The sequence below is a fragment of the Cupressus sempervirens genome, chromosome 10 (genome assembly GCF_028749045.1).
Source record: "Cupressus sempervirens isolate cs-2001-9-10 chromosome 10, ASM2874904v1, whole genome shotgun sequence".
Classification (NCBI taxonomy): Eukaryota; Viridiplantae; Streptophyta; class Pinopsida; order Cupressales; family Cupressaceae; genus Cupressus; species Cupressus sempervirens.
The window spans coordinates 598,127,864-598,145,164 of record NC_143127.1 but is presented as its reverse complement, the minus strand read 5'-3'; the positions used below and the strand labels follow the sequence as shown (position 1 = coordinate 598,145,164).

General features: G+C 35.5%; 1 protein-coding gene across 1 annotated transcript in view; it reads left to right on the top strand.

Moving 5' to 3' along the window:
* The window catches only part of UNE2 (Major facilitator superfamily protein), a 32,492-nt gene extending 16,382 nt beyond the window's left edge, over positions 1–16,110 (top strand). The window contains exons 2-4 of the mRNA XM_089804475.1: positions 13,815–14,122; positions 14,585–15,037; positions 15,165–16,110. Of these exons, the coding sequence (XP_089660601.1) occupies positions 13,815–14,122; positions 14,585–15,037; positions 15,165–15,642 (1,239 nt within the window). The 3' untranslated portion in view covers positions 15,643–16,110. The remainder of the gene's footprint in view (positions 1–13,814; positions 14,123–14,584; positions 15,038–15,164) is intronic.
* The last annotated feature ends 1,191 nt before the right edge of the window (positions 16,111–17,301 follow it).

The following is a 17,301-nucleotide window of genomic DNA, read 5'->3' as shown; positions in this document are numbered from 1 at the left end:
AGTATCATATATCTTAGCAATCTTGTTTTCAAACTCAACCTTACATCTTGAATTATTTAGTTGTGACACACTCAACAGATTATAGTTAAGTCCTTCAACATAGTAAGCATTGTTACATAAAATCTTTTTTGTGAGTTTGATATAACCTTTTCCTTTTATCAAACATGGTGCATCATTACCAAATCTTACACTATTTCCATCATAATAATTCAAGGTAATGAACTTACTTTTATCTCCAGTCATGTAATGTGAACACCCACTGTCAATGATTCATCTGTCATTCTTATTCACACAAGACACAAGTGCAATTGGCTCATCTTCGTCAGATTCATCCTTCATTGCAACATACACCACTTCATCATCATATTCATAAGATTTATCTCATGTTTCCTCTTCAGCAATGTAGCAAGGCTTCTTGCCTTTGTCTTTGTAATCTTTGCTGTCTTCATCTCTTTTACTTTTGTACTTGTCACCACCTCTGTAGTTCTTCTCTGGACATCTAGCAAAAATATGACCAATCTCATTGCAATTTAAACAAATGATAGGTAGTTTACCTTTAAACTTGTCTTTACCTCTGTGAAATCTCTTTGCTAGTAGTGCTTCAAGTTGATCTACATCCTCCTCATCTATATCACTATCACTGGACACATATTTTGTCTTTTTCTTCTTCACATTAGGTTCTTTCAATGACAACTTAGCTTTGAAAGCAGATTCGATATTTTCAAGTTTGTAATTATCAAACTTAGATAGCTCCAAAGCAATGAGTCTACCTACTAGACCTTCAAGAGTCAAAACATTCCCTGGGATACATCTCAGTTCTTGAATTGCAGAAACTCTAATAGCATATATAGGCGACAATGTTTTCAAAACTTTGCTTAGTACAATATCATCATCTATTGTACTGGTAGATCCTCTTATTGCATTAACAACATCTTTTATCCTTGAGCAATATTGAGTAATATTTTCACCGTCTTGCATTCTCACATAATCAAACTTACCTCTGAGACTCTCAGATTTGGCTCTTAGAACATTCTTGTCTTCTCCATAGATGATGTGCAAACCATCCCACATTTTTTTTGCACTCTCAAGACTTTTGATATCATCAAACTCAACATAGCTTAGGGCAAAGGCAATCTCCAACGTTGCTTGATCGTGTTCTTTCTTCTTTTTCAAATCCTCAGTTGTTAGGGCTCTAGTAGGATCAACATGCTCAGTAGTAATGGTATATTGTGCATGATCGTAGCTTCATCAGACTTTTCCATGCAGGAAAGTTATCTCTATTAAGCTTGGGTACTTCTCTTTTTGACATCTTGATCTTTGTGCTTCTAGTACGTTCAAACTAATCCTCTTAAGCAGATGGTTCTAATACCAATTGTTGGAATTCTTTAGAATAACTGAGAGGGGGGTGAATCAGTTATCCAAGGTCCAGATGTACAAATAAAACTTTTCACAACTTAGTGAACCCATAAAACATTTATTATCATGCATGCATTCATAAGATTATGCAATCACTTAAAACTTGTAGGTTACTGTCATATCAATTTGCAGAAATGTAAACATGAAACATAACAGATTCAATAACACACTTGACACAATAATTTACATGGAAACTCAATTTGGGAAAAACCACCAATAACATGCTACTGTTTCTCACTCTTTTGAAGTGATGCCCTGTGAAAGGCCAACCCTGTTAAAGGTTACAATGCACACTGTTAAATGTGACCCGGTTAAAGGATTTCAATCATCCTGTTAGGAGAGCCTTGTTAGAGGACTTTAGACCATTCACGTGGAATGTCACCCAATTAAAGGATTTACAAATGACTGTTAGGTCAACCTGAATCCAAAGGATTTACCCTAGACTGATACAATTATTAGAGATTAACGGTAAGGCTTGATCTAATAACAACTTACAACTCCATTTGTAGATTGCAGATCTTTGTTTCAGTCTTCCATTCTGCTTAGCTTTCTCACACTTCAATTCTGATAGCTTGTTCGCCCTTCAAACATCCATACCATTAAGCCTTCTTGCTTAACTTGCCAATGCAAACTCTTCGCCTAGGTCACTGAATGAAGCAATACCTTAAACTCCTTGTCTTCCTTAGGTTCTCGTACATGAGAACCCTTGTTTCTAATCAACCATCCCTATAAATAGAGAATTAAGATATTTTACCGTTCATTCTCTATCGTCCAATTTAAGGTTAGGACAAATTAGGTAGGATTCAGTGAATCTACTCCTCATTCCATTTCATTTCTAGAAACTTCTCCTTCAATCCTCTTTGAATTCGCCTAAAAATGGTTTACCATAAATTCTGTGCCACAAGCTCATCAATCTTATCTTCCACCTGGTTCGCACAATCCAAGAAAACAAACTTGTTGGCTCAGATCTATCAAATTCACGATCTTTCTAATAATGCTAACACTGTGCATTAACTCGCTTCTGATGCTCGGCACAAACTGCGTTGTTCGACATCTTCTATAAAATCACTCGGCACAAACTAAAGTTTACTGGTGCTTGGCATCAACTAAACTTTACTCGGCATACACTAAAATAGACTTTTACTCGGCTTCAACTAATTTTCGACTCAACTTGCACTAACTTTGCTCGACACCTACTATCCATTCAGTTAAGCTTGGCAGACAAACTTTGTTTAACTTGTTCTTCTGAACTTGCTTAGTATAACCGACCTTTGCAACCTTAAGTAGATTATTAAGGCACTATCTTAGCTAATTCTTGTACTCCTTTTCATAACTCAACCTTTTCTCTAAGTGCTATTGTTACATCTTTTGATCAAATCCTCTTCATCAATCAAATAAGTGATAGTACTTAAATCATATAAGTAGTTGTCTTACCAACAACTAGTAGGTTTGACATCAGTGACAAAACAATGATTAAAACACATTTATCATACTTGTATCAATCTGTTTTCAATAATTCACAACTAGAGGCTATTAATATTTGATAGCTTCAATCAAATAAACCTTGAGACATATATATATTTATTATATGTGATATAAATTTATATATATCTAAGTATTATTATGTGAGAGAATTCAATATAATAAATTAATAATAATTCATGAAAATTGTGTGTGTATACACAAGGCTATAATTAGAACTTATTATTATATATTTTACAAATAGACATGTCCCTTCAACATGTCCCATGAAGGGACATGTCTCTTCTTGGATTATTCTCACTATATAAATATAAGGGGTTGCTGCCTTTGAAAAACACATACCTTACAGGCAGTGCCAATACATTTGCAGCGTTCTTGACAACTTCAACAAATACTTAGCTTGTTCTTTGTAAGAAGACGATAAATCTGGTATCTCTGATTCAAGTACTTTTCCATCGTTGTTTCCTCTTATAAAATATTCAGCTTTTATGCTGTTCTATCCTTGTTTTTTACTTAAAGTTTTGAATAAGAATTGATGCAAATCAATTTATAGGCTCTATGGATATCGTGAATTCTCAATGTGCTCTGAATTAGGTCATGCTTTTAGATGATGTCTTTGCATTATTTCCATTAGAAAGGATATTTCAAATACACAATTTTTCATTACTCCATTGAGGATTGGCATCTTCGAAATGTTGAATTTTATTATAGCTGCTAGAAAGATCTTTCTCTGTTCCAACTTCCAGCTAAAAGATTTTGTCTCTGTTATATATTTTTCTCCTATGCTATGTTCTTCTCTCTTATTTGGTGATGTGATGATATGAGCTCCTATAGGCTTTATCTTCATTCATCTGCGGGAGTTGAATTTCAGTTTGTCTATGCTCTTTAGCTATGGATGACAGGTTGAATAGTTATTGTTATCGAGGTTATCGGCTTCACCAATTAGTAAGTTTGGCTGAGGACACCTCTGTCATAACTGTCTGGCTTGCTTTTTGTGACTGCTCTCCACGTCAGTTTTCCTATGTTTGTATTCTTCTCTGGTTGCAAGAAATACGCATCTTCTTTGTAACGTTAGTGGACACATTAAAAGTCTTCACTTGTTCGTTTGATATTATGAAGCGGTGTTTGTATGTGTCTCTATTGAGTGTAGAAACACTGTCTTGTCTTGTGCGTTACGTTCAGCATAAGGCACATGTGGCTTTTGGTTTTTCCAACGGAGGTCTCTTTGGTTCTTACTGAGTTACATTGTATCTGAAATACTAAGGGCACCGTGAGACATACAAAGTTCCTTCTTCTTGCTTTGATAATATACAGGAAGTTATCTGGAAGAGTAGTGTGTTGTGATTCTACATATTTTTTATTCAAGTTCATGTTTGCACTTATTCTTCAGAATCAATAATACTTTGCAGGACTGTCTAATATCGTTAAGGACTGTCTAGTATTGTTATCTGTGCTGTTTAGTTGTGATTATATCCAAGTGTAAACGTGATTGGTGTGTGAAGTCATATTTCCTATTTGCAATAAGACTGTGAGAACAACTGTGTTATTATTGAGTGAGAACAATTTGCGTGTTCTTGAAATCTTGTTTATCAGATTGAGACTCTGAAATTTCTCTTTTTAATAATAAAGGAATCATTTTTTGGGGGGCTGGGTTGTTTTTCTCGGAGAGGAGGGTTTTTCCCAGGATAAAAGATCTCAGTTTTTAAAGTGTTATTTTGTTATCTTACTGGTTCAAAATTTAACCGGAAATCCCTACTTGCGTAGATGAAAGCCTGTAGTTCTATAACATTGGCCCAAAATAAAAGATATTATCCAGCCTCTAAGCCTACTGCAATCGTAGCAACCACTAATGCAGCCTTCCATTCCAATTTGGATCTCGAAAAGCAGGTAGAATTTTCCATTCTCAAATGTGGGCTTGTAGACAACTTATACACTTCATTGTTGATGACTGGATTTAGAAGAATTCAAGAACCTGGTTTCATTCAAGCAATTGAAGCTGAATGTGCCATTGATACCTTATTGATGAGCCTATTGGATAGTTTAACTCAGATTCTAAGAAGTGTGTGACAGATCAATGCCACTTGATTTACAAAATCAAGCCATTTCAAGATGGGGTACTTTATGATGTAGTGTTGTTAGAGGTAGCTTACGTTTGACTTGGGTAACTGTGTCTTTATCATTGATGTACAATCAATGAAGCAAATCTTAGGAATGTTGTCTTAAATATTGATTAGAAGATGCCACATCCCAAAAGTAGTTGCTAAGATCTCAGCTATCAACTCCAAGCACTGCAAGAAACTGTTCTAGTACGATTTGTTGTTCTTGTTGGTGAGATTTGAAATCAAGAAAGACACACTCATGGTACAAGCTTACATTGAACCTCTTATAGTAGATTAGTAATAGTTGAACAAAGTACTAGAGGAATACAAGGTTCTTTTCAGATCCCTATCGGAATGCCTAAGCAATGTGCAGTGAAGCATATACCAATTTTGTTCTAGACTATCATTCATTCCTTGAGAATGAGAAACCGAGTGGTAGATCCATGAACTTGTGGAAAAAGTAAAGACTGGGTTATCTCTAGAACATAATTCTTTTCAAATCTGCTTGGGTTTAAAATTATCAGCATCTATTAATGTGTGTTGGCATCTATTGATGTTGCTTATCCTATGCTGCCATCTATAACTAATACTTTGTGAGATCAAAATAAAGTTGAGAAAGCTGACAAAAACATTGAGAAAATCCAACACATTGTACCACATGCGAACCATTATTCATAAATCCCATGATAAATACACACAACATGATTGATATTGTGTGTCACATTCCTCAAGTTTTGACAGAATACAGATTCATTTGTAGGAGAAAGATTCACTATACCTTTTTGCATGATCCATCCTTTTTGACATGGCTCATCTACTATTACGAAGAAGGTTGGAGATATTGCTTTCTAGGCAAATCTTCTAGCTTAACTTGGTCTACATCTAATCTTCAATTGTGAACTCTTGTGCCATTATATTACACCTTTTATTGGATACAAGTATTGGAGAATAGTGAGTAGAGATCAATCTGGATTGTAGCACATTAGCAGAAGCCAATTGAGTCATTGAAGCTAGGGTCATATGCACAAGTGATGCAGGAGCATCCTGGGTTGACATGTGGATGCTGAGTTACTGTAGCTCTAGTGGATGCTAAGTTACTATAGCTCTAGTGGATGCCGAGTTACTATAGCTCTGGTGGATGCTGAGTTACTGCAGCTCTAGTGGATGCCGAGTTACTATAGCAATCTAGTGTTGACCAAGTGTTCCTTCATGTGCCGAGTGAACCTGTTGGTGCCAAGTGTTAGCATTTTCTTAGTCCTTTGTCTGAGTTGTCTGTGTCTGGTTCTAGTTTGGGCTGACCTTGCGCATGTTTAATTTCAGTTTTAGTAGTTAATATTTGATGTGAGTCGACTTGTGATTGTGCATGCATTTAGTGTAAGGTTTAATTTTGTGATAGGTTGATCCTACGGCCGCACAAGTATTTAAGGAGGTCTAGGATTGAGTTTTAGGTAGAACTGGGAGGATTTGAAAAGTTGGAAGCATATGTGTCTGGAAATCTGAATTTGAAGCTGGATCGTGGATTTTGAATGTATTTTGTATCTAGCCGTAACCCAGAAGGCCTTACAGCTAGGCATGTAGATTATTTGATGAATCAATAAAAGTGTTTGCTCTTCTTCCTCTAGTAGCTATTCTTTGTGTTGTGTTTCCACTGTGTTAACTCTTGCAAGGTGGTTAGGATAGCTAGGTGTGCCTTTGGTCCTTGTTCTTCATCCCTCTCTGCGTTAGGTGGTATCAGAGCAGAGGTTTGTCCTTGTGAAGTTTGAATTGTGTGGAACCCTAAGTGTATTTGGTTGTAGGGTTGCAAATTTGCGGATTTGACCTATAGCTTGTAGAGGGTTATGATCTTGCAAGAACCTGATTTCTAAAGATGGTTCAAGGTGGAGGAAATTTTGATAAAGAAATACTGGATACATTGAGACAAATTGTAGCCAGATTAGATGTTGTAGAGACAACCTAGAGGAGAGGAGCACATCTTGATGATGTAAGTGATGATGAAGCAGTAGCACCAAACCCTAATCCAGAACCTGAAGAAGACCAAGATGAAGCAAGGTTGTTGAGAGTGTTGTCTCGAGCAAATTCAAAGCCTGCTATAGAAGTTGTTCCTTATGATGGAAAATTGGATACCAATGCTGTGTTGGATTGAATTTCTAATAAGGAGAAGTCCTTTGAGTATGAAAACACTCTTGATAATAGAATGGTGAAAATTGTAGTTACAAGGTTGAAAGGTCATGCTTCACCGTGGTGGGAGCATTTGCAAACTGATAGACAAAGGAGAGGAAAGGAGAAGACCAAGTCTTGGCCAAAGATGGTAAACAAAGTGAAGAACAAATTTCTTCCTGCTAATTACCAAGTTAGCTTGTTGAGAAAGATGCAAAATTTGAGACAAAGAGACATGACTGTGAAGGAGCATACTGAGGAATTTTATTGATTGGACATCAAATTTTGACATGTGGATGATGATGTTGAGAAAATTGCAAGGTTAATAAATGGATTAAGATCTGGAATTCAAGATGAGATAAGTTTTGTGAAATTGGAAAGTGTGGAGGAAGCATACCATTATGCCTTGAAAGCTAAGGAGATCTTAACAAAGAAGCATGAGCAAAGACAAAGAGGTCGAGGTGGTAAATTCTAGAGAGACAGAGGAAGATCTTATGTTGAAGGTGGCAAATCTGATAAATCTATACAAGATAAGGGCAAATCTGAATGGAAGAATGATGACAAAGGCAAGACCGAATGGAAAGGTGGTAATTCTTACTGAGGAGGTACTAATTCTTATCGAGGAAGAGGTAATTTTTATTCTAGAGGTGGTTTTCATGGTAATTGTTTCAGATGTGGTAAAGAGGGACATAGATCTTTTGAATGTAGATCCTTTGGAAGTGGGCAAGGTAACAGAAATGTTGTGATTCAAGGAGATGCTAAGGGTTCACTTATTGGACCTGAGGCTGGAGAAAATTTGATGGTGAGAAGAGCCTTATGTAATAAGGGAAGTGATGAGCAATCTGTTTTAAGGAGAAGTCTTTCCAAGACCAGATGTAAGATGGCTGAAAAATGTTGCAAGGTGATCATTGACAGTGGAAGTTTTACAAATTTGGCATTAGAAGAGTTGGTTACCAAATTGCAATTGCAGAGGCTAAAGCATCCAAAATCCTATCATGTTTCATGGATCAAAGATGAGCATAAGATATTGGTAAGTGCAATGCCTTGTGAAGTTCAAGATTGGACATTACTTTGATGAAGTTTTGTGTGATATTATGCCTGTGGATTGTTGTCATATTTTGTTGGGTAGACATTGGCAATATGATAGATATGCTGTACATGATGGAAGATTGAATCAATACACTCTTTGGGTGAATAGGAGAAAGCAAATGTTGTTGCCTTTGATTGAAAGTCCAAATGAGGTTAATTGTACTACTGTAAGGATTTGCATGGTTAATAGAAAACAATTTGAAAAGAAAATGAAGAAGAATCAAGTATGTTTTGCTATAATTCCTAGGAAGTGGAGTTGTACCAGTAGCAATTGAGTGACAGAAAATAGTGGTGATCGAGCAACAGACATTGATAAAAGCCGAGTACCAGCTGAAATTGAAAATTTGTTGAATGAATACAAGGATATTGTTGCAGAAGATATTCTTGATGGTTTACCACTAGTAAGAAGTATAAGTCATTATATGGATTTGATTCCTGGAGCTAGTTTGCCGAACAAAACACCATATAGATTGACACCTATAGAGAATGAAGAACTTAGCAGACAAGTGCATGAATTGTTGTAGAAAGGTTTGATCAGAGAAAGTTTGAGTCCATGTGTTGTACCTATTGTATTAGCACCTAAAAAGAATAGAGAATGGAGAATGTGTACTGATTCTAGAGCTATTAACAAGATTACAGTGAAATATAGATTTCCTATGCCGAGGATGGATGACATAATGGATTGTTTGAGTGGAGCAAAGTATTTTACCAAGATTGATTTGAAAAGTGGTTATCATTAGATCAGAATCTGAGAAGGTGATGAATGGAAAATTGCTTTCAAGACAAAAGATGGTTTGTATGAATGGTTGGTTATGCCTTTTGGTTTGACTAATGCACCTAATACTTTCATGAGGTTAATGAATGAAGTTCTAAAAAGATTTTTGGGTAAGTTTGTGATTGTTTATTTGGATGATATTTTGATATTCAATAAGATTAAGGAAGAACATCTTGAGCATGTTAGACAAGTATTGCAAAGATTGAAAGAGGAGAAGTTGATGATTAATTTGAAGAAGTGTTCTTTTATGCAAGAGGAGATTATGTATTTGGGATTTGTGATTTCAGCTGATGGTTTGAAGATGGATCCTGAGAAGGTAAAAGCAATTTTGGAATGGCCTACACCTGAGAATGTGGATGAGGTAAGATCATTTCATGGTTTGGCTAGTTTTTACAGAGAGTTTATAAAGAATTTTAGTTTTGTTTGTAATGCTATGACTGAGACAATGAGAGGAGATAAAAAAGAATGAAACAAAAGGTTGCTGAGTTACCTGTATTGGCTTTGCTTGATTTCAATAAGGTATTTCAAGTTGAATGTGATGCAAGTAGTAGTGCAATAGGAGCTGTGTTAAGTCAAGAAGGTAAACCTGTTGCTTTCTTTAGTGAAAAGTTGAATGATACTAAAATGAAGTATTATGTGTATGATTAAGATTTTTATGCTATTGTTCAAGCATTGAAAAAGTGGCGACATTATTTGATTCCTAAGAAATTTGTGTTGTTTACTAATCATAAAGCTTTACAATACTTGGGAAGTCAACATAAATTGAACCAGAGACATATGAAGTGGGTTGAGTACTTGTAGAATTTCACATTTGTCATTAAGCATAAGAGTGGAGTTACTAACAGAGTTGTTTATGCATTCAGCAGAAGACATTCTTTATTGACTGAGATGAAGGTTGAAGTTCTTGGTTTTATGAAATGAAATAGTTGTATGATGCTGACCCTAATTTTTTTGAGGTGTGGAGAGTGTGCAGAGCACCAAATCTAACATATCACATAAGTATAATGAGTATTTGATTCAAGAAGGTATGTTGTTCAAAGGAATTCAGTTTTGTATCCCTAGAAGTTCTATAAGGTTGAATTTGATTAAAGAAAAACAGAGTGGTGGATTGGTTAGACACTTTGGAATTGATAAAATATTGAGTTTGCTAAAGGATAAGTATTATTGGCCACAAATGTATAAGGATGTTCAGAAATTTGTGTAGAGTTGTGGAGTTTGTCAAGTTGCAAAAGGAGTAAGTTAAAATACTAGTTTGCATACACCTATTACTATTCCTGAGAAACCTTGAAGAGACATTAGTATGGATTTTGTTTTTGGATTGCCTAAGACAGTGAAGGGTATGATTCTATATTTGTTGTTGTAGATAGTTTCTCTAAGATGACTCATTTCATACCATGTAAGAAGACATTAGATGCAGAGCATGTTGCTGAACTTTTCTTTAAAGAGATTGTGAGATTGCATGGATTACCAAGAAGTATTATTTCTGACAGAGACGGTAAGTTTGTTGGTTATTTTTGGAAGACTTTGCGGAAGAGGATGGGTATTGAGTTGAAGTTTAGTTCTACATTCCATACATAGATAGATGGACAGATAGAGGTTGTGAATAGAAGCTTGGATAATTTGTTGAGATGTTTAGTTGGAGATAATCCAAGTAATTGGGAAGTAGTGTTGGCACAAGTTGAGTTTGCATAAAATAATTCTGTGAATAGGACTACAGGGAAAACAACTTTTGAGATTGTTACTGGAATGTAACCTAGAGGTATATCAAATTTGAGAGATGTTGTTGGTGAAGAAAAGAGAAGTGTTGTAGGGGAAGAATTTGCTGATTTTATGGAGTCTTTGCATAAAGAAGTGAAGTTTAGGTTGGAACAAAGTAATCAGAAGTATAAGGAGAATGCTGATAAGTCTAGAAGACACATGATTTTGAAGTTGGTGATGAGGTGATGGTTCATTTGAAGAAAGGAAGATTTCCTATTGGAACATATAGTAAGCTGAAGATGAAGAAGTTTGGACCTTGTAAGATCTTGAAGAAGTTTGACAGTGGTAATGCTTATGAGGTTGAGTTACTTGATAACATGGATATATCTCATATATTCAATGTTGCTGATTTGTAAAAGTATTATGAGTCAGATGATGAAGTTGCTATATCAGAAGATTATCCTAAGAAGCAGATTGAAAAAGTGAAACATATATTGGATCAGAGAGTTGGCAAGAGCACAAGAGGAAATGATTACTATGAATATTTGATGAAGTGGAAGAATAGACCTATTGAAGATGCTTCATGGATTTCTAATCTGAGTTGGATTCAGCTGAGATTGTGACATCTTAATAATTATAGAGAATCATTTCTTTCAACCCTAGTTGTCTGATGCAAGAGCATCTTGGGTTGCCTTGTTATCCTACTCATCTCTGTTCATTTTGCATGTTGGAGCCGAGTGCCAGTGGTTTCCAATTTTTTGTTGCTACCAAGTTGTTCAGTGGATGTCGAGTTATTGTAGTTCTAGTGGATGCCGAGTTACTGTAGCAATCTAGTGTTGACCAATTGTTCTTTCATGTGCCGAGTGAACCTGTTGGTGCTGAGTGTCAGCATTTTCTTAGTCCTTTGTCCGAGTTGTTTGTGTTTGGTTCCAGTTGAAGCCGACCTTGTGCATATTTAATTTCGGTATTGGTAGTTAATATTTGATGTGAGCCGACTTGTGGCTGTGCATGCATTTAATGTAAGGTTTAATTTTGTGATAGGGCGACTTATGGCAGCACAAGTATTTAGGGAGGTCTAGGATTGAGTTTTAGGGAGTATTGAGAGGATTCGAAAAGTTGGAAGCATGTGTCTGGAAATCCGAATTTGAAGTTGGATCGTGGATTTTGAATGTATTTTGTATTTGGCCGTAACCCAGAAGGCCTTATTGCTAGGCATGTATGTTGATTATTTGATGAATCAATAAAAATGTTCTCTTCTTCCTCCTTTGGTTGCTGTTCTTTGTGTTGTGTTTCCGCTGTGCTAACTCTTGCAAGGTGGTTTGGATAGTTGGGTGTGCCTTTGGCCCTAGTTCTTCATCCCTCCCTGCATCAACAAGGAACCAAGAAATTTTTCTCGTCAAAGCATCAAAGCAATTATAGTTCATTTACAAGACAACTGGTTCACAAGGTTTCAGTTTGTCAGCAACTTTTGACATCATATTCCACAAATTTTCAACACATTCACACATATACATGGTGCTTGTAGTTCTTATATTTTTTCCTGAACTAGGTCACATTATGTTGTCCTTTGATGTTGCAATATTATAATTGGGGAAAGATGATTTCGCAGAGATTTTGACGTAATTTTTTTTTGCAGTGGTAAATGGTTGAAGGAGAATTTCCTCTTGTGCTTTGGGGCATTGAAAATATTAAATTGTAAATGACTGTGACCAGCTAGATTTTATTCAAATAAGCCATCTCTTGCAATCCCAACTAGTTATCAATCTATTATCCTTAACTTTATTAAAAAATATGGCAAAATTATCTTGTTAGAACTTAAGCTAGTTAAAGAAGTATCAATCACCATGGTTATGCAAACAAGAACTCTATAGATGATTTTAATGTCTAAAGTGAACATTAAAGCCAAGTTGAATATTTATCTGAGCAATTTGTCCAGAAATTTTTTAATTTGTAAGACCAGAATAGTACTATTATTTTCAACTTCAAGCAATCAATGTTGTACTGATTTTGGGCTAATTCCTTAACAGGATTTTCTTTGGATTGGACATTGACTAAATACAACTTTTTTCAGTAAATGATAAGCAAAGATGCATATTCCAAGTAGGATAAATTGGACATGGTGTCTGGAAACGAAATACAAATTTTTCTAATCACCAAAGCAAGATGAATTGGACAATGATAAAGATCAAGAATTAAAATAGTAACTAATAATAAATATGAGTGCTTTATGAATCACATGACACTAACACAACGGATAGTTTTTTAAATAACAAAATAGTAAAATACTGATAAGATGAATAAAAGACCATTCCAGTTCACTTATTCTCACACCCTTGTGATCCTCTGAGATGCTATCAAAAAGGTTGATTGCATTTTTGTATTAGTCGCAAAAGCAGGAAATTAAAATTTGAAATAGTAAATTCCATTTTGAGAAATTGAGATGGAAATGGGAGGATCTTTTTGCTTGAAATAGATGGGGAGATCGAAATAGTAATTGCCAATTTAAGAAACAGTAATTTAGTAATATATACTACAAAACCCTGAACTTGAACTGCATATCTACATGGCATTTACAGTTTATTTTGGCAACCTGAAATATATGGTTTGAAAGGAATGATGGTCAAAATATTGTCATTTAGAGAAATGTATTTTAGTTGCATTATATTATTACGCCTTTCAAAGTGCCATAAGCCATTAGGATATCAGATTTGTTCCTTATTTTTATGGTTTATTTCTTTCCCTTAGTCATGTCTCTGCTGATGCCAATGCTAAATTCTCTTGACCAAGTTCTCAAATAACATACGTCATGGAGATGACATCTTTTGAGTCAGGAATAGCTCATATCAAATGAATTTCTGGGTACAACTGTTCTTTTTCCAAACACATGTTCTGAAACAATTTGATGTTGCTGAATGCTAACAATTAACATGTCTTAGATTCTGATGTGTAGTTTTAGGCTTTCATATGATCTATGCCTATTAATTCTAGTGTTTTTTTGAGTAAATATTCTGGAAGGTATTTAGTTGGTACAAAGTTCTGTATAATGCTTATATTGACTGATGATGTAGTTTTATATCTAAACTCTCATTGCTTTATAGGTAGCAGTGTCAAGGGCATTGAATGGGATTGGGCTTGCGATAGTTGTGCCTGCAATTCAGTCACTTGTGGCTGATTCAACAGATGATGGAAATCGTGGAATGGCTTTTGGCTGGCTGCAGTTTACTTCCAATATTGGGACTATATTTGGAGGTCTTATTTCTGTTTTATTGGCTGCAACGACAGTAATGGGAATTCCTGGCTGGCGAGTATCATTCCATCTAGTTGCAGTAGTAAGTGTTTTGATTGGAATTTTGATTCGATTATTTGGAGTGGACCCAAGGTTTTCAAATGGTGCAATGCCAACATTGTAAGTCTTTATACTCTACACTCACAGTAACCAAGAATGTCAAAGCAATGCCCAGAGCCAATGGAGAATTTAATCATGCAAATTGTTTTCTAGTTTATTTCAGTGATTTCCGTTTTTCTTTTCTGGTTTTTTTCTCTTATCTTTTTGGAGATCATTTACACATTTGCTTCTTTTATCCACTTTTGCCACTAGCACTCTCTTTGCTGATTGAAGTTCGCAACTGTGTATTTTCCTTCTTCGAAAATAGCTAAAGTGAAGAATTACATGACAGGGTGGGTAGTTGTCAAAATAAAAGGGAAATGGGAAGAATTTAGGAATTCATTTCATTCTCCTTTATAGTGGCACTAATGAACATGGAAAATACCTTTGCTAAGTTTCACATTTTATTTTTTTAATCATGAAAAATTGCGTTTTTGTCACATTGAATTCTTCTAATATGTCCCCAATTGGGAAACATTTCAGGGAGAACAATGAAATAAAAGGTGTTTCACCATTATGGTCAAATCTGAAGGCGTTAATTCTAGAAGCAAAGAAAGTAATGCGTATTAAGACTTTTCAGATAATCGTAGCACAAGGAGTTGTAGGATCATTTCCTTGGTCTGCACTTTCATTTGTGCCTATGTGGCTAGAACTCATTGGATTCTCCAATCAGAAGACAGCTTTTCTTGTGGGTATTTTTGTTGTTGCTGGTTCCTTGGGTGGGTTGTTTGGAGGGCGAATGGGTGACATTCTTTCTAGACATCTTCCAAATGCTGGCAGGATAATCCTTTCTCAGATAAGTTCAGGTTTGGCTATACCTTTGGGAGCAGTTTTGCTACTTGTTTTGCCAGATGATCCATCTACTGGTGTGGCACATGGATTTATGTTCTTTATTATAGGATTTTGCATATCATGGAATGCGGCTGCTACCAATAAGTAAGTACTATGCAACTTCAAGTTGAAAATTCTTTTGGGGATATATTTGTATGTGGTTATATCTTGCAGGTGGAGGACGTTGAGTTTTATTTTTGACAAGCATATATTGCCATTCTTTTATTTGCAGCCCTATATTTGCTGAAATTGTTCCTCAGAAGTCCAGAACAAGTGTCTATGCCTTGGATCGATCTTTTGAATCAGTATTAGCATCTTTTGCACCACCAATTGTTGGCATTCTTGCTCAACATGTTTATGGCTACAAACCTGTTCGTCAAGGTTCTAGTAAAGCTGCTGAGATAGAAACAGATAGGGAGAATGCTGCTTCATTGGCAGAGGCACTCTATACTTCTATTGCTATTCCGATGGCTTTGTGCTGTCTCATATACATATTACTTTATCGAACATATCCAAAGGATCGTGATAGAGCACGTCTTGAATCTCAGCTAGAATTGGAGATGGGACAGATTGGAATTCACACACTGGATTCACTGGATTCACCTGATTACTTTAGTGTTCAAACTCATGAGCAGGATGATGATGATGAGAAGAGATTGCTTGTTCTAGAGACCAGAGACACAAAACATATGCTCGCAAATGATATCTAAGTGAAGCATTTCAATCCAATGAAAGTTCTGAATGCAGTTCCTATCCAGCCTGTATATTATATTGAGTTATTTGTTGGCAATGCAATCCGTTGTTTTGAAGTTCAATCTGATGCTTAAGCCAGATTTATGTTCTTCTAGTGCATCTAGAAGCAACTCTGGCTGATTGCTGTGTATGTGGAATTGTATTCCATGTGCTTGCCTTCAAATATTTGGATCAAATTCTTCGTGGTGCTAATATCCCCATCCTGTTTCCTTCGATGAAACAATTTGATCTTCATGTCCAGTGTTTCCTCACAAGCCACCTCTTGTAATGTAACAATACTAGGTACCATAGATTTCATTTATGAATATGGGACCATTATAGATCCATTCTATTATGCAAGTGCCTTCATACTGGTCCAAAAGAGTTTTCCCTTACCTTTAACTTTTCAAATTGCTAAAATAAATTTGCAGTGTTCTCCTATGAAACTCGTTTGTTTGCTTCATGATTATTTGCTATAAATGTTGAGATGAATTCCATGATAGCTATAAACATGCAAAGTCTTTTCTTTTAACATGTCTTGATATGCTCTGCAATTCTTGGTTAGTGATCCATGCCAAGCTTATGAGTTTGCATGTAAAAAATCTACTAACTAATACGCTAATCCATCTAATTTACTTCCGAGTTATATTGAATGTGCAATAGAAATGTGAGTGTAGATACAAAAGCACCATTACTCATTCAAAGACGTGGTAGAAAATAAAGCTCATGTATTCTTTAGGAAGAGGATATATACACGTGTAATGTTGGGCTTATGAAGTGAAGTTGTATATCCTTATTGCCAAATCCAAGTATGTCTCATATGGCATTAGAAAATCTCCTACTTGTTGGGTTTTTGATTCCAAGATCCCCACATAGATTCCTATTGTTATAGAATTTTCAGGAAATCCCCCATTCTTGCAGATCTAAAACTTCTCTTGAACCAGCGCCTTGGCTTATTAGTAATTTTTGTGCCCCCTTCTCTTACATTGTTCAAGTGCTCATCACTTTTAGTTTGACAGCCTCTCAAGGTTATTTGTTAGCTACAAAACCTTGCACACACCACAGGCACCCACACTAAGGGATCACACACATTACAAACTTTATATGCTATTGTGGAGGCTCAAATAATGCAAATAGGGGGTTGGCTGATGTTGTCTCTAAAAAACACTAAATTGGAATTGTCTTTCTCCTAGATTTCTGTTGCATATAACTTAGAATTTGACGTGGTCGTAAATATTTTGAATGTACTAGGACTAGAAGGATAAATCTAGCAATTCATGAAAGTTGCAACTATTAAAGGATATGAGGGCGAGGAAGACATGAATGCTAGACCCATAAAAATTAGTGCCCAAAAATTGAAGTTGTAGAAGCTTATTGAAATCAGCAATGTTGATGATGTCATCTGTCATAGTCCATTTTCAGCAAGAAATTTCACATCGAACTTTAATATTTATCTCTTTTCTTTGCTTTATATAGCTTTATCGATTTAAATTTCTATTACCAGTGCTTGAATCATTTGCAATAAGATCTATACAAAAACTATTATTCTTATTTATTTTGATTAGAAAAGATAAATATGCTCATTTAATGCCAAGGGAAAACCCCAGTGGGGATGGTACCCACAAAATGATCCACTG